General features: G+C 40.8%; 1 protein-coding gene across 12 annotated transcripts in view; it reads left to right on the top strand.

Moving 5' to 3' along the window:
- The window catches only part of ZZZ3 (zinc finger ZZ-type containing 3), a 98,147-nt gene that overhangs the window by 24,213 nt on the left and 48,172 nt on the right, over nucleotides 1-25,762 (top strand). For 11 of the 12 annotated variants that reach the window (XM_065555420.1, XM_065555412.1, XM_065555416.1 and 8 more), the window contains exon 2: nucleotides 19,157-20,715. The exons of the other annotated variant lie outside the window; for it this stretch is intronic. In XM_065555420.1, coding sequence (XP_065411492.1) covers nucleotides 19,208-20,715 — 1,508 coding nt within the window. In that variant the 5' untranslated portion in view covers nucleotides 19,157-19,207. The remainder of the gene's footprint in view (nucleotides 1-19,156; nucleotides 20,716-25,762) is intronic. 12 annotated transcript variants of the gene reach the window in all.

The following is a 25,762-nucleotide window of genomic DNA, read 5'->3' as shown; positions in this document are numbered from 1 at the left end:
ATGTGCATAAAGAGTTAGTTTTAACTGAAATAAATGTTTTAGGTTAAAGTTACATTTTTAATCTTCCTGCTGAATTCACTGTATTGGGAGTCTTTTTATTGACTTCAATGGATATTGGATATGGTCCTGTGAGCCTAATCCTGAGTTTTGCCACTGACTTTAATTGGAGAAGGATGGTCCTATTTGTGACTTTCTTTGTGCCACCATCAACAAAGGGACCAAATATCTAAAACTGAGAACTAGTCCTCTGAACTTCTTCATTTCCTAAAGCTTAGTATATTACTTTCTGAATTTAAAATTCTCCTGATGTTGGAACTTACCAAGATCCATAATTGCTAAAGAACATGTGGGTTTCTGTGTCAAAGGTAATGTATTAAAGATGTGTTGAGATTTAGAGCAGCATTAGAATTTATTATGGAATTATAGGCTCTACCCATATTCAGCTATAGAAAAAATATTATGAATGCAAAGAAAAGAGAACAAAATTTATTTCAAATCTTTAGTCTTCCAAGCAGATAGAAGTTTTATAAATATTTGAATCAGAATGGAAAGTGTTGGACAACCTTAATATTGGTGTTTCTGGTGTCCTATCTAGAATATAATTCTCTCTCTCTCTCTTTCTCCCAACCCTACTGAATTAGATTTGCGGACCTCTAGTACAAGAGAAAATAGAAAGATTTATTTGTTCTTATCTGAAAATTTCCTTTCTATGAGCAAATAAGTTCCACAGAATTGGCCCATTCCTGACAGATTGTTTTCTATTACAAGCAGGGACCTATTTTGGCTTTTGATTCCATTAACAAATGTTGATGTTTCTGTTAAGTTGTGCAGTACATAATTGTAATATCTGTCTTTTTTGAAAGGAGTTCTGTATTGGTTCATTGACCAGGCAGTTAACTTTGAAAACAAAGGATTATCTTAAACGTCTTCAGGGACTGAGCCACAACCTTTTTTGCTAGTAGTGACTGGGAGGTCTGGTTCTGCTTCCAAAACTTCAAATGGGCTGAAGATCCCCTGTAATTTAGAAATAATTTTAAAAATTGAAAAAATACTATGTGATCATGTAACTGAAGACAATGCATATTCACAAGGGGCTAAATTAAGGATGCACAGGCAACGTAAATACTGGTGCTTCCTAACTTTTGAGTGTCTTAGTTTACAACCTTGATGTTCTTTTAACATGTTTTTGGGGGGAGTAGGGGAGGGCTGTGTAAGTGTAACTTGTCTCTGTCCCAGTCCTGTCTTTTCTCTACCCCATGGCTCCTCATCCCAGCCCCAATCGCCTGACCCAGCCAGCATCAGCTTCACCCATTGCCCCAACTCCTTGTCCTCAGTACCCTTGCCCACCCAGTCCCAGTTCTCCCTTTCTTCCCTCATCCAATATGTCTCTCCCTTGCCCCCTGGATTCCAGTCTTTTCCCCAACTCCCATGGGCACTTAGTGCCAGTTTCCTCCATCACTGTTTCCTTGTTCCAGTCTCTCTGGACAGCCAGTCCCAGTTCTCCCTCTGCACCCTAGCTCATTGCCAGATCTGGGTCTCCACTCCCTCCAACACTTGCCCCTCCCACTGGCTCCCAGTCTCCTTGTAAACACAGACCCAGTCTTGTCTGGTTCCATAGCTCTTTGTTCAGGTTTAGTGTTCAGCCCCTCCCATCCTAATTTCTTCCCCTCTCCGACCCCCAGCCACTGGTTCCCAGTCTCCTTGCCCAACCCTGCCTCATCAGTACCCTGTCTCCTTGCCCAATCTGTCCTGTGCCTGAGCCCCTAGTCCCCTTCCCAATAAATCCCAGTTCTCTCTCCCTCAACTGCCAGTCACAGTCTCACCAGGTTCCTTGTCCCAGTATCCTCCTTCTCACCCCCATTCTAGCTCCTGTCCCCATAGCATTCAAGCCAAGGAGCTTCCTCCTCCTTATTGCTTGTGTGCTGGCAGGAGGGTCATTGAGGGCACAGGAGAGACAGGATCCCTGCTCTCAGTTCTGCTGAAACTTTCCAAAAATGTTCAACCTGAGGCAGATACCTGGCAGGGAAAGTTTCAGCCCAAATGGTTGAAGTTTGGCAAAATTATAAGCAATTTAAAACACGGGTCTTAGGGCTTGTCTACATGGGGAAATTTACTGGAACAGGTATACCTGTATAATTATACTGGCATAGCTATGTCTGTATAATTCATTATGTGGACACTTCTGGTATAACGGTGCATTTTTCTGTTTAGCTTATGCTGCTTTGAACATGGTATAAGATCAATCAGAAAATGGCACTCCTATTCCTGAATAAAAGTGCCACGCATGGAGTTGTACTGGCATAGCTATGCCAGATAATTACACTGGTATAGCTCTGCCAGTAAATTTCCCCATGTAGAAATCCATTATAATTGAATGTGTCAGGCAACCTGAATAATAGATGGTGCAACCAACTTCACTGATGACCTGCTACTGACTTCAAACATGGAGGTGGGGAAAATATGGAGGGGTTGGACTCTGGAAGAGGGTATATAAGAGAGGTCTGAAGTAGACCTAAAAGGAGGAGAGAGTCTTGGATGGGATGCAGAGAAGGGAGTGGAGAGGCAGTGTCATTTATATATGTTAAACATAAATGCTTAATATTTTAAAATAAACTTGGTAAAGTCTGCAAGAGGTAAACCTAATATTGATATTCCTAAAAGTCCAGTTGGCAGCGCAGCGAGGCTAAGGCAGGCTCCCTGCCTGCCCTGGCTCTATGCAGATCCCGGAAGCATGTCCGACTCCTAGGCACAGGGGCGCCCACGGGGGCTCTGCGCACTGCTCTGACACAGAGTGCCAGCTTGGCAGCTCCCATTGTCCGGGAACAATGGCCAATGGGAGCTGCGGGGGCGGCGTCTGCGGGCGCAAGCAGCCCGCAGAGCTGCCTGGCCGCGCCTCCACCTAGGAGCCAGAGGCACATGCTGGCTGCTTCCAGGAGCTGCCTGAGGTAAGGTGCTGGAGCCCGCACCCCAACCCCTCCTTCCTACACCCCAACCCTCTGCCCCCGGTCAGAACTCCCTCTCGCACCCTAACTCCCTCCCAGAGCTCACACCAACACCTCCTCCCACACCCTGAACCCCTCATTTCTGGCCTATCCTGGAGGCCGCATCCCCAGCCGGAGCCCTCCTCCCCTCCCGCACCCCAACCCCCTACCACAGCTCGGTGAAAGTGAGTGAGGGTGGGGGAGAGCGAGCGATGGAGGAGGGCGGATGGAGTGAGTGGGGGCAGGGCCTCAGAAAAGAGCGGGGCCTCGGGGCAGTGGGTGGGGCAAGGGTGTTCAGTTTTGTGCGATTAGAAAGTTGGTAACCCTAGTCCCATCCTGGTGCTTCTTCAAAATTAGATGCTCTGCATGGCATCCACCTTCTACTATTGTGGCTTGCGCTGGCATTTTGCTCTAATCTTATGTGGCTTATGTTCTGAATGGCAGCTCCTTCTGTTCCCCTAAAAAGATTGCTTTAGCCCTTTTTTGTCACCTACTTTCCCCAGTTTAGGAGCTGTACAGTTATCATGTGGCTTTGTTATCAATTAACATTTCCTGTGATTCTTAGATGGTTATATTAAGGAACCTTACTGAATAATTTATATCTAATTTGGCTAATCCATATACAGATACAGAATTTTTTTTATCTTGTGAAATAACTATGATAGTTTACATAACATCACTACGCTTTTTACACTAATGCGTTTTCACTAGAGATAGATATGGTAAGTCTGATTCTGCTCTCATTTATGCTAACTGTATACTGGTGCGACTATTGTCTTCAGGGGAGTTATTCCTGACTCTCACCACAGTCTGAGATCACAATCAGGCTCAGAATAAACAAGATGATTTCCAAAATACCCATGGCATTTTGTTTTTGCATATAACCCAAATAATGGTTTGGGGGTAAAAATTTGGAAAAAACCTGCCAAATTTCAGGCTTGCTTAGTAAATTGAGTTGAATTTGGCAAATCTGAAAGCATGTCTATGCCCCTCTGTTTTTTCTTGAACTTCAGAAAAGAGCACAGAGATTAATAACCCCTACTCTTTAGTAAATTACCGCAGTCTTACTGGAAATACGCATTCTGAAATGTAGAGGGATTATTTGGATTCGCCTTTTTACGTCATTGTCTGGTATGCTTTTCCAAATAATAGTTATTGGATTGTAGTGTTGGTGCCTGAACTCTCAGGGCAAATGAAAACGTGTTGCATTTGGATGAGTAGATTTATTTCTGTCTTTGTGCACAAAAATAATTCCTTTTCCCTGAAAACAAGTTAGCGTGTGGCGTTTTGGTTGCGGGGGGAACAGGTTAAGGACCCACTTGCGGACTCTTGTACTCTACACGCGCGCGCACACACGCGCGCGCACACACACACACACACACACACTCTCTCTCTCTCCCTCCCTCCCTCCCTCTCTGACCAGGAGTAGGGAAGCCAAGGGAATTTGAGCCCCAAGGTTATTGAAGTCTTCGGCTTTTCTTATCCACCTAAAGAGAGGTATGGCACAAGACTGGGCGCCTGAATTAGGGGTTATTGTGGGCTTTGGTCTGATGAAAAGCACAACCTAACTCAAGTGTTATGTTAGTTAATGTTTGTAAAGTACTTTGAAGAGTAAACGTCCTGTAGGTAATATTAAATAAATTTAATTTAGTTTCTTTAATAATTCAAGGGTGAGAAGGTAAAAGTGAAAGAGAACAAGTGTACTACAGTGTATATATTTGCACTTGTCCTTTCCTATGTTGAATCTTACTTTTGGTTTCTCCTCTTCTGTATCCAATATTGTTTTGTGAGGAAAAACTAGTACTGTTATAGGTGCTGTATGTCTACTTATGAGCTACTTCCTGGCCATGGTATTGGGAATAGTGCAGTCCTGATTTTGCAGTTCTGCAGCTGGATTTGTTTCCATAGCACTATTTATTATTATTTATCCTCTCTCCACTCTGTATTGTATGAGCTTTGTAAGTAATGCATCCTTATTCAAATGTTTTAATGACATCATTGCCCTTTTTCTTAGTAGTATCATAGAATCATAGAATATCAGGGTTGGAAGGCACCTCAGGAGGTCATCTAGTCCAACCCCCTGCTCAAAGCAGGACCAATCCCCAGACAGATTTTTACCCCAGTTCCCTAAATGGCCCCCTCAAGGATTGGACTCATTAGCAGGCCAATGCTCAAACCACTGAGCTATCTAATGTGACAACATAAGCTAGTCAAAAAAGGGGTCTGGAATGGACCATAGACATCTGCAATGGTGACTGGTAGAATCAGAGCACAGCATGGAAATCTGATCGACCATGCACCAGAAGTTTACATTTTCTCCACTTTTGCAGTAGTTGGAAAATGTTAAATTTTGTGTCGTCTCTCCTCCCCCCTCCTCCCCGAAAAAGACTTCCAGCATTGCTGTTTAAGATTTTATTCTTGTTTATTTATTTAAAAAGTCATACAGTGACAAATAAGTGAAGTGAAGCTTTTTGTGAGGCAGATACTAAAAATGAGGGATATCTGTTGAATCTAGCAAGAAATATTTGGAAGGGTATATGCAAAACTAGAAATTGGTTTATTTGATTTTGCTTGCTATTGTCAGCTTGAAATGTCACTTTCTGGTCCTTATGGATAATATGCTAAATAAAACAACCAAAATAAAATTTCAGAGTAGCAGCCGTGTTAGTCTGTATCCGCAAAAAGAAGAACAGGAGGACTTGTGGCACCTTAGAGACTAACAAATTTATTAGAGCATAAGCTTTCGTGGACTACAGCCCACTTCTTCGGATGCATATAGAATGGAACATATATTGAGGAGATATATATACACACATACAGAGAGCATAAATAGGTGGGAGTTGTCTTACCACCTCTGAGAGGCCAATTAATTAAGAGAAAAAAAACTTTTGAAGTGATAATCAAGCTAGCCGAGTACAGACAGACAGTTAGATAACAAGTGTGAGAGATTCAATGTTTGTAATGGCTCAACCATTCCCAGTCCTTATTTAAACCGGAGTTGATTGTGTCTAGTTTGCATATCAATTCTAGCTCAGCAGTTTCTCGTTGGAGTCTGTTTTTGAAGTTTTTCTGTTGTAATATAGCCACCCGCAGGTCTGTCACTGAATGACCAGACAGGTTAAAGTGTTCTCCCACTGGTTTTTGAGTATTTTGATTCCTGATGTCAGATTTGTGTCCATTAATTCTTTTGCGTAACAGACCTGCGGGTGGCTATATTACAACAGAAAAACTTCAAAAACAGACTCCAACGAGAAACTGCTGAGCTAGAATTGATATGCAAACTAGACACAATCAACTCCGGTTTAAATAAGGACTGGGAATGGTTGAGCCATTACAAACATTGAATCTCTCACACTTGTTATCTAACTGTCTGTCTGTACTCGGCTAGCTTGATTATCACTTCAAAAGTTTTTTTTCTCTTAATTAATTGGCCTCTCAGAGGTGGTAAGACAACTCCCACCTATTTATGCTCTCTGTATGTGTGTATATATATCTCCTCAATATATGTTCCATTCTATATGCATCCGAAGAAGTGGGCTGTAGTCCACGAAAGCTTATGCTCTAATAAATTTGTTAGTCTCTAAGGTGCCACAAGTCCTCCTGTTCTTCTTTTTGCAAAATAAAATTGACTGTCTAAATGACCTTATTCTAGGAAGACTGCAAGCACCTTCATCAATATTTGTTTATTTTCCATTTCAGTTGTTGCTATTTCTTCAGCCTACTTCCCAATAACTGTTACAATTCAAATTTGTGAAAATTTATCCAAAAATGTAATCATATTATGGGGGCAGCTGATAGTGACCCCTTTATTTAGATTACCTTATATTACCCATTATAAAGGATTATTGCAACTTTTTCTTTGAGAATCTCTGACGCCTCCATTGTTTGCAGCATGGAGAACTCCCTCAGGCTAGTGAAGTGCTGTTTTTTTGTCACATGAAATTCTGTTAAGCTTTTGCTGAGATATAAAGTATTAAAAATTGCCATTACTATCACTTGCAGTCTTCAAGAAAATGTTGGAAGCCTGCCAAAATAACAAGCACAGTGCTCACACCTTTTGAGGTTGGGCTGATTCTGTCACCAATGCAGCAGCAGCAGCATACTCTGTGCGGGGAGTTGCTAGAGCAGCTGTGGGGAGAGGAGTTGTGGTTTTTGTGTGTGTGTTTTTTTTGTTTTGTTTTTTGCCCAGGGCATGGTGGGACAGCCAATCCTGGCACATGGCCAAGCCTCAGGTGGAAGGGGCAGGGTTTGGAGTCAGCCTCCCCCAGCCAGCCCATCCGCACTGGCTGGGTCCTGCTACCTGGGGCTCCGGTGGCAATTTAAAAGGGCCCGGGGCTCTGGCTGCTGCCGCAGTGCTTTAACGTCGCTGCCTCTTTGCCTCTCCCATCTGCAGCCCTGCCAGTAGGGCCCTACCGGCAGGGCCGCCAATGGGGGAGGCAAACAGGACAGCGACGTTAAAGCGCAGCCGCGGCAGCACTTTAACATGGGCTGTGTACGAGCTGGTACCGGCTTCTTACCAGTACGCTGTATCGGCCCGTACTAGCCCATTTTCACCCCTGTTGGGCATCCTCTTCCCCTCATCACCCAAACCAGACCCAGCATGTGGCCCCAGCAGCTCAGTTACACACGCTCACTCACTCTGTTTCTCTGTCTCTTTTGGGGCTATAGGAGCTCAGTGCTCTGTTCCCCTCTGGAATACCAGCCGATGCCAGCTAATTTAGTTAGTCCTGTAGCTTAAAGTGATAGTCTCCTCTACTCTATGCTGTGCTGACGGTTCAGGCTTCCAATCCTGATGATAGTACATATTGGATGGTGTTATAGTTGCACATAATTCAATTTGTTTTTACCTTTTTTCTTTAAAAAACCCGAATCCTTAGAAATTATATACAAAACCCCCAGTTAAAAGAATATTTGGTTTGCAAAGTCAAGCATATGAAAGTTAGAAAGTGGCAGAATTACAGTTGTCAGTGTTCAGTTTTAGTTCTGCCCATTTCTATTGCTCTTCAATTTGTGCATTAATTAATAGAAATTAATTTTTTTGGCAAATAGCTTATGTGTGTGTGTATGTATATGTATATGTATATGTATATATATATATATATATATATATAAAGCTGCCAAAACAAATGCCAAGTGAAATATTTTATTTAACCAAAGGGGGGGGGGGAAAAGTCCATCAAAAACAAAGGGTTTTTTCCCCCAGAGTTTTCAGCTCAGCCACTGAACTGAAAAATCAGTTAGTTGCCAGCTCTAATTATGTGTATGCTGAGGAAAAAACTGGGTCTATAAACAATGGAATGTGTTTAATGCAAATATTAGTGATTGATTATGCTATGTGCAAATGTTAGTGAAATAAAGATTGTCAGCATTTTCAGAACTCAGTGGCTAAAGTTGCCTTTTCATTCATATTTAAAGAACTACATAATTGGGCAGACCTCCCACAGTTCCCACCAAAGTCAGTTTGGGTTCCTAAATGTGGATGTAGAGGCCTGTCTTTCGGCACCTAATTTTGAAAAATTTGGCCTTCCTAAATAAAATGTAAGTTATTAAATAAGAACATCTTTCCAGGCGGTTTTAGGGAAACATGACACTGTTTCAGTATCTCTTTCACTGAGTTGTGCTATTGCCATTTTAATTTGGGACTGCCACTTTAGTGATGGTTTCTGGCACGCATTTTTCAAATGAGTATTGGAAGTCAGAAAGTGTCAAAGTAGCATGGTACATTGTAGAAAGCTCCTTTTTTCTTTCTTTAAGGAATTTCAGCCATTTAGTTCTATTGCCGAAGTCAACAGAGTCTTAATGTTAGACTTGGAAAGAATGAGCATCTCCTGTACCTGTGTGTTACAGTATGTGAGAACTGCAGCTCAGGTTACAAGCATATGTGACATAGATAATTTACCTTTTTGCACATATCTGCATAAGTCTGTTTCTGTGCCACACGCATCTACAGAAATGGCCACTTCTTCTTTGGATATTGCCTGTGTTGATCTCAGCTCTGACTGATGTATGTGCCCTCAGAACTTTCAAAATAGTTACATAGTGCACAAAACCCCTCAGGTTATATAAGGATGCACAGCCCAACTGCCACTTGGTTCATACTGCACTCCTGGGGAAATTGTGTGCCAAAAAAATTAAAATTTTGCAATAAAAATTAAAAATGTTGCACACAATATTTTCAATTTCTACATATTTTGTCAAAATAACACAATATAATCACACCAGTTTCAATTATTTCTGGTCATTTATTTCATAATACCTGTCAGCAAGTATGTCTATAACAGTACAGACAACAAAAAAGATTCAGGAAATATTTTTTGACAAATAGATTCCTTACTAGGCATATGAATACAGAACTCTGAGTAATAATTCATGTAAACTACAATACAGAACAGTATTTCCCATACCCCTCAGAGAGGGAAGTTATTGCTGGGAAGAAGCCTGGGTGTCAACTTGGAGGGTTGCTGGGTATGGGTGGGAAAAGTATGGAACAGGTTTTTTTGGGAGGCAGGGAGGGATTGTTATGGAGCTTCCCACGTGCAGACTCTGGCTGACCTCTATCCTCTCCCATTCAGCCAGGCACATCTGCCCCTGTCCCCATGTGTCCCAGCACCCCCATGTGTCCTTACACCCCCTGTCCACATGTGTTCCTCAACCCTCACTCAAACACCCACTCCCCCCATCCCCATGTGGCCCTGAACTCCCTCCCCCTATTCCCAGGTGTCTCTGTGCCCCCCCTCAGCCAACCCCTGTCCCTATGTGGCCCTGCACCTTCTCTCCTGTCCCCATGTGGCCCTGCACCTCCCTCCCCCCCTGTGGCTCTGTCTCCACTCTCATTCAGCCACTGCCCCAGTCTGTCCTCCCCCAGTAGCCCTGTCTGATCCTCTCTGCAGCCCCATGCTGTCTGTCTCCCTATAGCCCTTGTCGCTTGACCTGGCCCAAGAGGCACTGAGAAGAAGGCAGGCTTTTTCTTCTTCCTAGCTGGCCTGGAGCTGCTGCTCTGTTCTAGTGCCACAATGCCCTCTGGTGGGCAAAAGGCAGAACTGCACAACTTTCTGTCAGAAGCTTTTTTCTGGGCAAAAAAAATATGCATGGCTCATTAATTATACATGCACACAGCGGCACAGAATTCCCCCAGAAGTAATACTGACAACTGTAGGCAGCAAGTAGAAACTCAGGTCTGGTCTACACATTGCACAGCAAGCCAGGGTATGAACCTACAGCACATTCGCTTTGCACAGGGTACATCAAAGTGCACTGTAGAAACTTTTGTGTGCAGTGGGAAGATCCACACAGCAAGTTAGTGTGCAGCAATCTAGTGCACTGTAGATTCAGACCAGGGCTTGCTGTACACTAACTCGCTATGTAGACAAGCCCTCAGAATGTCTGTCGTTATCATCCTGGGTGTGTCTCTAAGAAAACCACTCTGTTTCTTGTTCTTCTGAGTATAAAATTATAATAGTTACAGTAGGGGATAACTTTCCAACATGTGCCAAAAAGCTTTGCTCCTGTTTGGCTCTTTCTTTTCCTTACGTTCCATTCAGCAACTTCCTCTTCATGGTAGATTGCCTTGCTTGATGTGCTTTGGATGATTGTGGCCAAATTTGCCAACTTCAAGCGTTGTTCTTCTTGCATTGGTACTATGTTTGTGACTGATGAGCACATTCTGAAGCCCAGTCTACTCACAGAAGTTTCACCAGTTTAACTAAATCAGTTTCTAAACGAATTGGTTAAATTGGTGCAATTTTCAATGAGGGCATTCTTAAATTGGTTTGAGTAGCTAATATCAATTTAGCTTACTTCAGTTTATTACCAAATTAAATTAAATCAATGATAGTTACTCTTTTAACTGATTTAAATTGGTGCCTTTTCTGCTTCAGGGACGGACATAATCTTGAATTCTGTTTTGTATGCTAGCCTTCTCGAGGTGCATGCATCCAGTCTGACTCAAGCACCATCTCTGGGAGGCAGACATATAGGCCTCATCATCTGCTACTGAGCATTCAGGCACACTGGAGGTCCTGGTCTGAATCTAGGACTAGCAGCCTCACATTCAAAAAAAGCTTGATGCCTCGGGACTCGGCAATGTCATCCCATAAGGAAAGCTCTGATGCTAAAGATTATTCCAAACAGTGCAGGAGCTCTCTATCCCACTCTCCTAGATCTGATGTTGGAGATTGTAAAGGATGTTGAGAGAGGTTACTTTATACAGTCACACTCCATGATAGCCCACTCATCCACTTCCCAGTGCCCCAAAGGAACTTCAGGCAAAACTGCTATGCTTTATCTTTCCTCCAAATGAGAGCCATAGAGGAGGTCCCTCAGTAACAGAATGGGAAGGGATACTATTTGCTTTATTTTCTAGTTCACGAAAGAGAGGCTAGGTGTCACATCCAATGATGAAGCTTGGATGTTTGAATAAGTAAAGTAGGCAACTGAAATTCTGCATGGTGACACTGGCATCCATAGTTTCTTTCCTGTGTCAGCAGAATTGGTTTACAGCTCTTGATTTGAAGGACACATCTTCCATATTAAGAACAGGAGTACTTGTGGCACCTTAGAGACTAACCAATTTATTAGAGCATAAGCTTTCGTGGGCTAATAAATTTGTTAGTCTCTAAGGTGCCACAAGTACTCCTGTTCTTTTTGCGGATACAGACTAACACGGCTGCTACTCTGAAAAATGTTCCATATTGTGATACTCCCTGCTCATTGAAAATACTTTTGGTTCTGAGTGGAATGCCATCATTGCTAACAATAGGTTCTGAAATTCAGATTTTCCATGGCCCTAAAAGTTTTAATCACATGTCTTAATATTAATGGCCCATCTGAGTGCCTCGACAACTGTCTAATAAAAGACCATTTGCCTCAAAGTTGCAGTCTGACCTCAAGATATTCTGCCAGTTGTTCCTGTTATTGAACCTAATAGTTAACATCACAAAATACACTTTTGCCCTTTCACAAGTGGATTTCATACGGATGGTTCTGGACTCCATGATCACCACATCGTATCTCCCACAATACTGATTCCAAGCTATGTTCAAAGTGGCTTCTGCTGTAGTTAGGCCATTGGGCCTCATTTCTTTTGCACATTTATCATTTCTCTGGCTCAACTTCAGTTGAGATAATTTCAGCTCTGGCTAAATGCTACCATCATCTAGACAATATGAGAGATTTTTAAAGGAACAAAAGTCAGTTAACTGCCCTTTCAGTGGAAGATGGGTGCCTAACTCTCCTATTTGTTCTGTGGAACATTTCCCCTTAACATGGACTTGACAGATTGCCCTACCTCCTGCAGTTGTGCTTTCCCTATTGTGGTGGATAAAACAAGGACATGACGACAAAAGCAAACTCTTCACCCAACTCCACTATTGGTAATATTGTTGATGGATGTTTTAGGATTAATTTGAGGTGTTCATCTGGATCAATTCCTAATCTAAGGCCTCTTTAGACGCAGGAGAAGATCCAACTTCATGTATTGTCTTGTGACTGAGATTTGCCCTTTTGGCGTATAAAGAATCTTTGCCTCCTTTAAGGAGCACCTTTCTTAGATTTTAATGCTATCACTATGATTATATGAACTTACACTTTCTATCATTCATCAGGAAGCCATGAAGTTCTGGACCCAATGTGCCTCTCACTGTATCATGTTCATAGATCCCCATCTTACAGGAAAAGACAATATCCTGGTAGATGACATCAGCAAGAAGTACAGCACCAAACTGAAGTAGTTTCTCAAAAAGGCAATAGCCAAAGATCTGCTTCCGAGATCAAGTGGATCTGTTTGCCATGGAGCACAATACTAAGTGCAACTTTCTGCTTCAAGATTTGGAGAAGTTCAGTATCTGTATAGACGTATTTCAGTTAGGCTAGAGCCAGACGTTCCCATATATTTTTTCCTCCGATTCCACTCATTCTCTTGGATCAGTAGAAGATCTTATGGAACAAGATCAAGGAGCTGCTTATAACCTCAGCTTGGTTTGGTTAGTTTTGGTTCTCCAATCTGCTGGGTCTGCCAGTAGATTAGTCAGGGTCTCTGTCCAATGGATCAGATTTCCTGTGCTATAAGCAAGGCCAATTTCAACATCCCAGTCTGAGGTGTCTCAGTATGGATACCAGCTGAATGACCAAATTATATAGACTAGAGTGCTCAAAAATCCAGAATTATCTGCCAGGAGATAGGAGACCTATATTGTGGAGACTTCTAGAGGATGAAGTTGTTTCCCTCTGAGTAAGACAAAATAGTTCTTATGTTCTCCAGTTTTCCATTCTTTTTTTTCTGAACCACCTGCTTCTTCTCAGAGAAACTGGTCTCTCCCTGCAGCTCGATAAAATGCATCTGGTTGTGATTTTGTCCCTTTGCCCACTGGTACAGGACTCTACTATTTTCTCTTATCCTACAGTGCCACTTTATTTTGAAAAAAATTGATGCATGGGTTTCTTTCCTGTTCAGGAGCTACTTTTATTTTAGGGATGTAAAAGTGTTCTCAGATTGGTTCATTGTGTCAGAATATTCCCTGCATCATCTCTCACTAAAGACTACATCAGCTAAGAGAGTCTGAAATCTTGATACCAATGGCTGAACCTCTGTATAGAATAGGATGTGCCTTATGTGGTATTTTATCTGTGGTGATCTCTGATTTCTCCCTCAAACAATTATTGTCTACCATTTTTTCCTCTAAGTACCAGTCACCATGGGAGGTGAGTCTGCATTATTTAGAGGTGAAGGAGGCACTTAAATGGCTTTCTAAACAGAATTAAATTTTTCTATAAATCACCTACATAATTTGTATTATGATAAGCACAAGGGTAATCCTAAAATTCAGTCAGGTTCCACCCAGATATTTTTGAAGTGGATTAGACTATGCATATTCGCTTGCTATGAACTAGCAGGGATTTGAATACCTACAGCTGCCTCAATGGCTGTTCTTGAGATATGCAAGGCTGCTATGTGGCGTTCCAACCATATCTTCATATTGCTCCCTGGATTTAGCTTCTAGATTGAGTTTATATGTGAAGGGAATGTACATCACTGTGTGTGGAGCCCTGCAGGAAATGTATGTTAAAGAACCACAGTTACTATGGTAACTGTTCTTTTCCTGCCATTTACCAGCTCCTCGGCTTTTTTGCTACCATTTTGCCTTTTTTTCTCCATGTCTATGGTCTTTCTGTGTGTTCTGCATAAGACGGAATTCAGTGGATTTCTTGCATCTTCACTACTGCCTTTAACAGAACAGAATGGGAGGCAGTGAGGTAAAAGTTATTTTACCCAGCTCATCCAGATGGTAAGCAAACTGCTCTTCCATACACTGAGATAGAGGCAGAAAGATGGTTCAGTGGAAGGACTCTGGGAGGAGACAGCTAACTGCCATAAAGGGTGCCAAAGCTGCTCAGGAATAGAGCTCAATTTTGGGGAGATCTAGAAGTTCCACATGTTAACTATTTTTCTCTGTTGTGCTACATGAAATCCCTTCATAGTTTAGACACAGTGCAGTAGGCAGACAGTTGCTCAGCAGGGCTCCTAAACTCTGTAAGAATGGAGTTTTATGCCTGCACAGTTAAAGATCCCCAGATGGCGTCTCTTTGCCTGCTCCCATTCAGCACCTTCTGCCCCTCATGCTAATGCGTGCCTTCAGCTAGTCATCCAGTCTAAAGTCTTCCTTCTGCAATTATCTTCATTTAGTAGTTCATTTTTAGAATGATTTCAGTCAAACTGAACATTGCCAATAATTTTAAATTGTAAGCTCTTTGGGACATATACTGTGTCTCATTTCTGTGTAAATCACTGTACTGACTTCGGGTGCTGTATATATTGTAAAAAATTGGCGATTGTTAACGTTGCTACATAATATCCATTTTGCCATAAAATTTATTCAGCTGAGTAATTTAGGTATCATGCGCCACATGGTACAGCCTTGTCCAAAATTCACTAGAATCCACTAAAATTCTACTGCAGCCTGTACAGGCCTAACGCGGTTTGAAAACATTTTTCTTCCGTTTCCTCTTTTGGCTTAGTGCTCCCCCTGTTTCTCTCCTTTACCCCCATAGCTGTTCTTCTCTCCTTTCCCCTCTCATTGCTGATTTCTCTTTCTCTTCACCTGAATGGAGCTCAGGATCATGCTCAGTGCCAACTGCCTCTTAGGGTACATCTACACTACAGGGGGGAGTCGATTTAAGATACGCAAATTCAGCTACGTGAATAGCGTAGCTGAATTCGACGTATCGCAGCCGACTTACCCCGCTGTGAGGACGGCGGCAAAATCGACTTCTGCGGCTTTCTGTCGACGGCGCTTACTCCCACCTCCACTGGTGGAGTAAGAGCGTCGATTGGGGGATCGATTGTCGCGTCCCGATGGGACGCGATAAATCGATCCCCGAGAGGTCGATTTCTACCCGCCGATTCAGGCGGGTAGTGTAGATGTGGCATTAGTTTCAGATGGAACCTTTTGCTGAGCATAGCTGAGAGGTGGCTATGGGATGCAGTGCTGAGAGCTGGCCACTTGCACTTAAGTGTATGTCTACATTGCAATTAAAAACCTATGGCTGCCCATGCCAGCTGATTGAGGCTCATGGGGCTTGGGCTAAGGGGCTATTTAATTGCAGTGTAGACACTCAGGATGGAGCCTGGGCTCCAGGAACCTGTGAAGTGGGAGGTTCCCAGAGCTTGGGCTGCAGCCCCTGCCAGAACATCTATACTGCAATTAAACAGCCCCACAGCCCAAGCCACATGAGCCTGAGTCAGCTAGGCACAAATGTCTAATTACAATGTAGATCTACCATTAAGAGACAACCAAGGGTAAGGAGTGATTAAATTGTTGGGAGAGGTGCAGCATCATACTATATTCTGCTGCTTGCTACCATTGCCAGTGCTTGGGTCAGATATTCTAACTCTTATATACTACCAGCCACGTTGGGATCATGGGCAAGTGTGTTTCTTTAAATATTTGTAGAAGAGCAAAGATCCTTGAGAATTGATGACCGAATCAGTTCTACTTTCAGTGGTTATTACTGTGTTATTTTCTCTTAATGGGCATAAACCATGTCTAACTGCTTGTGTGTATTCATAATTATGGCTGCAGTGGGGTCAAATAATTTTATCTTGTATTTAGGATCCCTCCAGGTGACAAAATATAGAAACCTGTGTTTTCATCACCTGTTTTTACTTAAGACTTTGTCAGAAAAAGTTAAAATAATGAGATAAATTGGGATGACATCCCATGTGACTTATATGTTGTTGATTTGGTTCTAACCCAAAGGTGGGCAAACCATGGCCCGCGGGCCACATCCGGTCCGCGAGACCGTCCTTCCCAGTCCTTGAGCTTCCGGCCGGGGAGCCTAGCCCCCGGTCCCTCCCCTGCTGTCCCCCCTACGCCGCTGCGCGGGCAGTGCTCTGGGCGGTGGGATTGCACGCTCCTGCAGGGCAGCGCAGCAGCACGTCTGGCTCCAGCCGGGCGGTGCGGCGGCCAGACATGCTGCTCTGAGCAGCATAGTAAGGGGGCCGGGGCTGGGAGGTTGGATAAGGGGGGACAGCAGGGGTCCCGGGGGCAGGGAGCAGGGGGGGGGGTTGATAGGAGGTAGGATCCCAGGGGCAGTTAGGGGGTCCTGGGAGGGGGCGGTTAGGGGACAAGGAGCAGAGGGGTTGGATAGGTCGGAGGTTCTGAGGGGGGCAGTCAGGGGGTGAGAAGTGGGAGGGGTTGAATAGGAGGCAGGGGCCAGGCTGTTTGGGGAGGCACAGCCTTCCCTTTCCAGCCCTCCATACAGTTTTGCAACCCCAATGTGGCCCTCGGGCCAAAAAGTTTGCCCACCCCGTTCTAACCTTTTGCATTAGTGTTTGAATTTGGTTTCTTTCAGTATAGCCAGGGCATCATGTAATATGTGGTTATGCAGCCATGTAAATATCATATAATTTACCTTTTTGCTAAGATGTCACTTAAATCTGTTTATTGTGCAGATCAGCACAAATGAATTTTTTCTGTAATTTTCTGTTCCTCAGCTTATCTGCTTGTGATTTTAGGATCTCCAGGAGAGAGAAATTGTGTAGCCCGACAGAGAAATGAGAAATACAGCAACATGAGGTTCAGAAAGTGCTAGTGCACTATCTTTTTGGGGAGCATGGAGAAAGATACAGAAGCATATGGCTGCCATCCTATGGCTGTAAGGAACAGAACTATTTCACCTACAGTGCATCAAGAGTGGAGCGCTGCTTAGGAGTTATGAATGCAGCTGCTGCCTCCTGCAAGCCTGCCCTGCTCCCCACAAGGCTTTGCTTCAGGCCCTTTAACCACCATCTGTCACCCACTCTCCCAATTTAAAAGTTGTAGTCTTTATCAAATGTCTTTGCAATCAGTCAGTGTTGCCTCATGTCTACTGCTGTGGTGCATAAAACAGGGACCCTCACCACATAATTTAGGATGAATGTACAAGGAAAGGAGGGACCTTGATTTGGCTTAGTTAATACAGTAGAATAGTCTCATATTTTGAGAAATTAGTTTGTCAGGACTCTGAACTTTCTACATAATCTTTTACTAACCTATTCCAAATGTATAGTTTTTCATTTAAATACTCTCTTAACAATTGTCTTGTTAATTCACTGTCATTTTACTGTAAAGATAAGTTTACTTACTCATCCACGAGTGTATGAAAATATCTAGGATGCATTAACCTGCATCTAATAATAGCAAACAATTACTTTAGATTCCCTGTACTTTTTATTAACCTTAATAAATAGTAACATTTTTCATTGTTTGGTTTTTTGTAAATCATTCGTAGTTTCATGGTCATAATGTATACCAAGTAATACTTTGCTATTATGCTATCTAGTACTTAATGTAACTAGGAATTTTTAAGTGTATTTGAAATAGCAGTTTTAAAATAAGCACATGTAAACTGGCAGTTTCATTAGTTGCTGTCATTGTCAGTCAGAATCAAACTGTTCTAGAAGAATATTGTCTTGCCCTGATTGATACAAATGCCACACCCCCAATGTTTTCTGCTAAAAGACTTTACCCTACTTATCCATATATATATATAACTTTCTGAGAGGTGACACTGTCATTCTTTTTCCTTCTTGCTGAAAATGAGGGGGGGGGGGGAAAAACTTCCATTTGTCAATTCATGCCTTTATCAAAAACGTGGGTGGCCTGATTTTTATTTATTTATTTATTTATCTATTTTAAAATAGCTTTCAGGCCTCATCAGATATGTGCATCATATATGTCAGTTGAATGGTTTGTTGGAATTCTGACAGGTGGAAAAGAAAAAATACGCAATTAAATTTATGCAACAAAAAAAAAAGTCTGTTCATCATCTTTGATGTAATATTGCTCCAATAGTAATGCCCAGTGTTGCAATAATACGAGGAATGCAAGAAGATAAGGCTGGGATTTAAGATTTCATGGATTGGACCAAACTTAGAGAGTCCTATTGTGTCACACTAACATCTCAGATCCATACACAGGGAGTTGAAATCTAGATCTGAACCCAGATTTTCCCAAAATTAGAGATAGAAAATGATCCAGTCCATCATTATAAGAATAGGTTCAAACTGCAAATTTTAAATATGATGTTTTGTTTTGGACCCATTTCTACTGTTAGTGGTTTGACAGGAGTAACATCTTTTGATCATCTGTCAAATTAGAAGTGCAAATGAAAATAATGTTACTTATCAATTTCTTTGATTTATGAAGGCAACAGATTCAGTTAGCAAGATATTGTATTAATGTTTCATCTTGCTATGTGATTATAATTAATGTATATTGCTATTGATGAATATGGAATTTTAAGAATGAGGTTTGATATTTCTTGTTGTGTGAGTACAGACATTTAATAATCATGCCTGTACAAAATGATTTTTTGTACAATATAGTAAGTGCATTTTAGTAATACTGAAGTGTTCCAGTTATATTTTATATTCAGACTTTAATGATACTCTTGATACCTGTCCTAAAGAGAGAATAAATAGAAATAGTAAGTAAACTATTCTATTTCTTGGGGACAAAATCCTTATTTGTTGAAACAGAGGGAAGAAATATTATGTTTAATAAACATATGTAATTTTCACATTAGTACCTTTGTCACAATGTAGAATATATCCTTCAGAACATTAACATAATTTTTATGAATGCAGATGTTTTTGAATGTTACTTTTTTCTCATTGTTTTGTTTACATTTTTTTGAAGGTTTCCCAATGAGTGGATCATGATGAACATACTTTAGGGACTTGCCATAGTATGGCTGCTTCTCGATCTACTCGTGTTACAAGATCAACAGTGGGGTTAAATGGTTTGGATGAAAACTTTTGTGGTCGAACCTTAAGAAACCGTAGTATCGCTCATCCAGAAGAATTATCTCCTCATTCTCAAGTACGATCAAGATCACCAAAGAAGAGACCAGAGTCTGTGCAAACTCAAAAGGGAAGTAATAGTGGAAGAACTACTGATTTGAAACAGCAAAATGCTCGGGAATCATGGGTGAGCCCTAGAAAGAGAGGACTGTCTACTTCTGAAAAAGATAATGTTGAGAAACAAATTGTGGAAAATTGTGAGAAAAGACAGGCAGAATCTGCATCACCAGTTTTAAAACGCATTAAACGTTGCCTACGTTCAGAAGTAGCAAACAGTTCAGAAGAAGATTTGCCTACTAAAGCAGAAAAGGAATCATTGGAGTGTAAGAGTTCCATATCGGACAATGATGCAGTCTCTGCAGGGACTAAACGAGCTTGTCGATGTCTTATACTGGATGATTGTGACAAAAGGGAAGTTAAAAAGGTGAATGTCTGTGCTGAAGGGTTTAATAATTCTGCAATAGTTGAAGAGCTCACGGGCTATCAGGCTGTCAATGGGGTTGATGAGAGAGAGTCAGATGCCCTAAACTGTGATGATTGTCAGCCTGGTGGGAACACTAAACAGAACAGTGCTGGTTCCTGTATGCCCAAGGAGAAAACAGTAGCAGAAAATGGGAATTCATTTGCCCATTCTTCATTGTTGCTTAATAGCAGCAAGGAGGACAGTGTTATAGACCATTATGTGCCTTGCACAAATTCACCTGAACAGGTAAAGTTAGAGGACCACAAAATAAGTGACTGCTTGCCTGCGGAACCTGTTGATCAGGCAAATGAGCCAGCTACAGGATCCTTTTCTGAAATCCAGTCATCTTTCTTAAGGGATTCTGAGGAGGAGGTAGATGTGGTGGGAGATAGCAGTGCCTCAAAGGAACAGTGTGCTGAAAACACCAACAGCAACCTGAACGCCGATCATGATAGTACATCAATCTCAGGTGAACCTGAACCACCATCTTCTGTGCTGGAATGTGTTTCAGCTCAAATTACATCTATGTCAGAACTTCAAGAACACAGATATACATTGAGAACTTCACCGCGAAGGGCTGCCCCTGCCAAAGGTAGCCCCACTAAAAATAACTCGCCTTGTAGAGAAAATGGGCAGGTTGAGGAAAATAATCTTAGTCCCACTGAAAAGAATATAGCTGCAAGTACTAATAATATCCGTGGATCTCCCATAAACGCTAAAGAAATTATGCAGAGTGAAAAAGTGAGAGGTTGTGACTCTGGAGATTATGGGAGTGATGGACTAAGTAAGCCACCCTCTGAGGCTCGGCTCATTGCTGGATATATATCATCTGCCAAAGAGAGTGCCAACCTGCACACTGCAGAAGATGATGAGGAAGAGCCTGATGTGTATTACTTTGAATCAGATCATGTGGCATTGAAACACAACAAAGAGTATGTGTAACTATGGTAACCATGAATTCTGCTTTTGTTCCTTAGCCAAAAATCTAATTTTCAAAAATTATCCATATATCTTTAAGTAATTTCACAATAATTTAAGTACTTTGATTTCTTAATTGTTTAGCTATTATTCGTTTTCATAAGTACTTTAACCTCAACCGTCATTTCCCATATCCTCTCAAAAAGTAACCTTTCATCTATGTAATATGCAGTGTGGTACAGCAATGTGGTTTATACAGTTCTAATAATTTAAGTTTCCAGCAAGAAATTGTTTTTGAAACACACTTCTGTTGTTTTTCCCCCCCAGGGAACTTACAGAAACCAAACCAAAATATTACAGCCTTTAATTTAACTAGAAACATTTTGATTATTTATCATCCTGTCTAATAGTTACAGTACATACAGGTTTATTAAATGGTGATACTACTATACATAGCAGAGTATATAAACAAGTTGCTATGGCATCCATTTTCCAAGCATTGTGGAAGAGATTTAGCTATATTTTTTTCATGTCAATTAACTTGTCATGTTGCTAAATTCCAATGGAACAATTTGAAAACTTACACCAATGTTGTCATTTGCATCATGTTTTCATCTATGGTGACATTATTTTAGCACAAAAAGTATAGATTGATATTCTAATTACCCTGAGCAAGTATAAACATAATTTGTTTATTATCTGAATAGCTATTAGTAAAACTGAGGTAGTCACAAATATGTAATGTGATGAAAGTCCTTGTAAAGAAAAGGCACTGATTTTTATATAAATATAGTTTATATGGAAAGAATTTGCCTTAAAATGACAGATCAGACCACAACTTTATACCACGCAACAATTTCAAGACCTTTTTAAAAATTGTTTGGTTTTTATGTTTTCTTGCTATTTAGTATATTGTCTAAATTTTCTTCTGAGTATTGAAATACCAAAAATATTAAGTGCAGATGAGCTTTGCTTCATATGAACAGACAAACAAAATTATTGCTAGCTATAAGACTTGACAGAAGCTGTGGTTTCCAGAGATAATGGCACCCCTGGGGCATTATGAGGCACAAGACACAGATGATTGTCTCTAATCCTGCAGAAGTTTGTGTTATTATGGCTTTTGGAGTTACATTATTTTTATAATGAAATTTCTTCAGTATTGGATATAAGTAAATTGCTTTGATTAGAGAGAGCTGCCAATTAAAGTATACAGTAGTTCAGCTGTGAGGTTTGCATAAATTATCATTAAAAATGATAATGTATATACACTACTGCACTTTCTCAATCCAAGTATTTTTTTTGCTGCTTTCCCGTTGACAGACATTGCATATTGTATAAAATTAAATGTATATAAAGGTCAGATGAAAAGGAAACTCGATCACTTTCTCTTTTTTAGTTTTTGTTGTTTTTATTTTAAACAAGGTGATCTATTTTAATTTATGTCAGTGCGAGGACAGTTTTTCTCTCAGCTCTGTAATTTCTGATTATTAAGAATAGAATGCAACAGTGGGGCAAATTTTCAGATGTGACCTTGGATTTTGCTCTTCCAAAATTAAGCATACACAAAACCCACATTATTGTAGGTGAAATCCACATGTGGATGTAAACACAAGATAATAGTGCATTTAATTTCTCTAGTAGTATGTGCAAATGGGTGTAAACAGATATTCCTATACAGTTTAGAGGTTAGTTTGAGGCCACCTGAAAACCTGGACCAGTATGTTAACATCTGTATGTGCACAATTGCTCTTTAAATTTAACTAGTTATTGTTGAGCTTGGTGGGCTGCTTGTGACAGCTGCTTGGAATGGTTTTGAAATTACATATATTTATAGGAACAACAAGGAGTCTGATGACACCTTGTTGTTTTGGTAGATACAGACAAACACAGCTACCCCCTTATACTTGACATATATTTATAGGCTGATAGTCACTGGTGATTGTTAAGAGGTAATGATCTAGATGCAGAATTTTAAGCAAATATTACAGTTTCTGAAATGTGGAACATTCCATCAGTAGTTATTGCAAGAAAGGGAGACTTTTGCAGTCTTTTATAAATCGTGGTATAAATCAGGAAAGGACTGTGCCCACTTTCCAGGTGGAAAGCACAGTTCCACTGAAATACTATTATTTAATCTACATTCTTCCGTCTTAAAAAGAATGGGCAAGTCTACACTGACCTGCAGTTTGGACTACGGGGGTGTGAATAGCAGTGTGCACCGAAGTGCTGTGCTGTAACTTCCCTGTGTGGAAGTCGTGCGTAAACTTAAAAGTCCCTAGTTCACACTAATGTAGTCCTGTTTAAAGAGTTTCCATTATAGCAGGCAAATGCTGTTAGTTCTGTGTCATTTTGGCTTTGCAGAGTATGGTGGTCTTATGTTTAGTAGCTCTACAAAGAGCATAAGCTCTCTCTATCTTACAGCAATTCATGATTAGACAGGTCTTGTCTTTTCTTTGTGGGTGAGTTTTGCTCTTTGTTCGTCTTTTCATTCTTTCTTACAAGTCAATCCAGGCAGCCACTCAAAAGATGACACTTAAATCACTCCATAGATTAGCAAAGAGAAATCAGTGTTTTTTGATACCCACCTGTACCCTAGGCCAGCTCCCACGGGGTGGGGAGGGAGCGCCACCCAGCCCCATTCCTCTCCCAGCTCTGCTATGGCAACAACCCCCCCTCAGGCTTCCGGCCTTGCACCCAGCCTCTGCCCCCAATTGTGGTCCCTGGCCTTGGCTCTGCTCCCAGCTCTGGTCCTAGCCCCCGCCCCGCCCCCTGCTGAGGCCTCAGCCCTCTTACACCTGTCTACGTCCTCTCCTCCCCTCCCTCCCCCCCTCCCCCCCAAGCCACAGCCCCACTTCCAGTTCTTGTGGTGTGGGCTGTGTGTGTGTGTGTGGACAGAAGTAAGGGGGGTGCGACCCTTAAAAGTTTGGGGGCCACTGCCTTAAAACAATGTATCATCTGTAAAACTTGCCCAGTCTCTGTCCCTAGTGTTCTCATAGACCTTAACTGTACAGTTCATAAATCTAAGTTTCACGATGATTGAGAATGGCTTTATTGTTTTATGCAATATTATCATGGATTGTCATGATAATAACGAATTATATCAGAATTCATGTTATATCGGGTAGCGTTATATCGGGGTAGAGGTGTAAATACAATAACTTAATTTGTAAAATTCTAACAATTACAGTCCTAAATTGAAATATGAAACTGTTAGACTATGCAAAAAAGGCCAACAAAACCCCTTAAGACTGATTTCCCGGAAAAACAAGGTAATAACATATGTATTGTAGCCTTTTTATGTGAAATTATGATGTTTTAATTTAAGTGTCCATAAAACATTTTTATGTGAAAACTTCTAAGGAAATATGAAAATACTGTAGGAAAATAAATACCACAAAAGTGGGAGGATAGTGGAATATTATTATTTAATATTTATATTGGGTAAAACTGTCTCATCCAGGTCATGGTAAGTGCTGTACAGTCTTATAGTAAATGACAGTCCTTCCTTCAAAGAGTGATTCAGAAAACTATAAACAGTAGTTGTACAGCAGTACAAATAAATAATAACAGGCTGATCTAGGAGTTTATATAATTGTAAAATGTTGGGGTTTTTTTTCCTTTATGTTTCATGTATATATTGTTAGTTCAGTTTTTGATTTTGGTTTTCTTTTGTACAATTTCTGCTCTTACAAGTGCCTCTCTGAAAAAAATCCATTCTGTATGTAATTTAAAGAGTGTTTATATTTTTCCAGTACAGAATTTTTACATTTTAACACTCTGTTTTCAAAAGTCTTATTTAGTCGTCGTCTTATGTCTTAATACTTGCTAATATATCCCCTTGCTGTCTCCTTGTTAACTTTCATCATTCCCATTAAATTACTTGCCCTAAATTCTCTGTCTTCTCAATTCAGGCTTATTATTTTAAGTATGTGTCTCCCTTTGTCCTGCTTTTCATTTTTCCTTCATTCTCAGTCTCTTTTTTTATTTTATTATTATTATTATTTTGTTTTTGCCTGCTTCTCTCCACTTACATTACCTTCCTATGTTTGTCTTGAAATGCTTTGCATTACAGGGACTATAGGGAAGGGAGCTGGAAGTGTATGCTCAGAACTTTTTTGAGAGAGATTGGATAGTCCCTGGGCCAAATTTGAGTGAGTTCATAATACCTTTATGTATTGCTATACAGCTATGGCCTGAATCCTGAAATCTGAAATCAGTTTTTCAGGGAGACACTTATACTTGCATGGAATCCCATTGAAGTCAGTGGGGTTCTGTTTGAGCGCAAGGACCTGTATATGGCAACTAGATTACAGGATAGAGGGACCTATATTTTTCCAATAGACAAGTGCTTCCTTATATGTTTCTGCATACATTTATTATATTTCATAGTTTAAAAATGACATATTCATATATGAGTTTAAAACAAAAGAAAAGACAGAGTGTAAAATATTTAATTATATTTCTAAAATCCCTATTTGTTGTCTGTAATGGATTGCTTTGTCAGTGTGGAACCCTAATTGAAGCCAGTGGGCTTTGTACAGATACAAGAGTCCACCTGTGGACAAAGAATTGCAGGGTCAGACCTAGATATTTTAACTTTTAGCATGTTGTGAGCTCCTATGACATATGCGCGCGTGCACACGTATTTTGCCTTACGAGTTATTTCAAGACCCTCTTACACAGAACCCATTTGAATTATAAATCTATAATGATTTCATGACAAACTGTTCTAATCTTTGCATTTTAAAAATGTAATTAGTTTTTATTAATATATTCACAGATTAAAAACCAGAGAATTCAGAGTTAAGGTTAAATTTAAAATAAATCTAAACATGTTAAGATTTGGTAATGCTCAGATAAGGCATCAAAATACCTTTAATTCCACCTTGAAGTGACACCATGCAGTTATGAGTTGTGCCTAATAGTGTGTAGTTCCAGTTTAGATTATACTGATTTTTATAGACACGTTAATTTTTTTCATTATTCCTTTCTTCATGGGGCACACCATCTTTCCTTAGGGAAACTTAACATTACTCTTACTTGGAACAATGGGGGCTG

This window comes from Chrysemys picta, chromosome 8, assembly GCF_011386835.1.
Source record: "Chrysemys picta bellii isolate R12L10 chromosome 8, ASM1138683v2, whole genome shotgun sequence".
NCBI classification, from domain to species: domain Eukaryota; kingdom Metazoa; phylum Chordata; order Testudines; family Emydidae; genus Chrysemys; species Chrysemys picta.
Note: the sequence above shows the minus strand (reverse complement) of the source record. Positions and strands in the feature narration are given on the sequence as shown.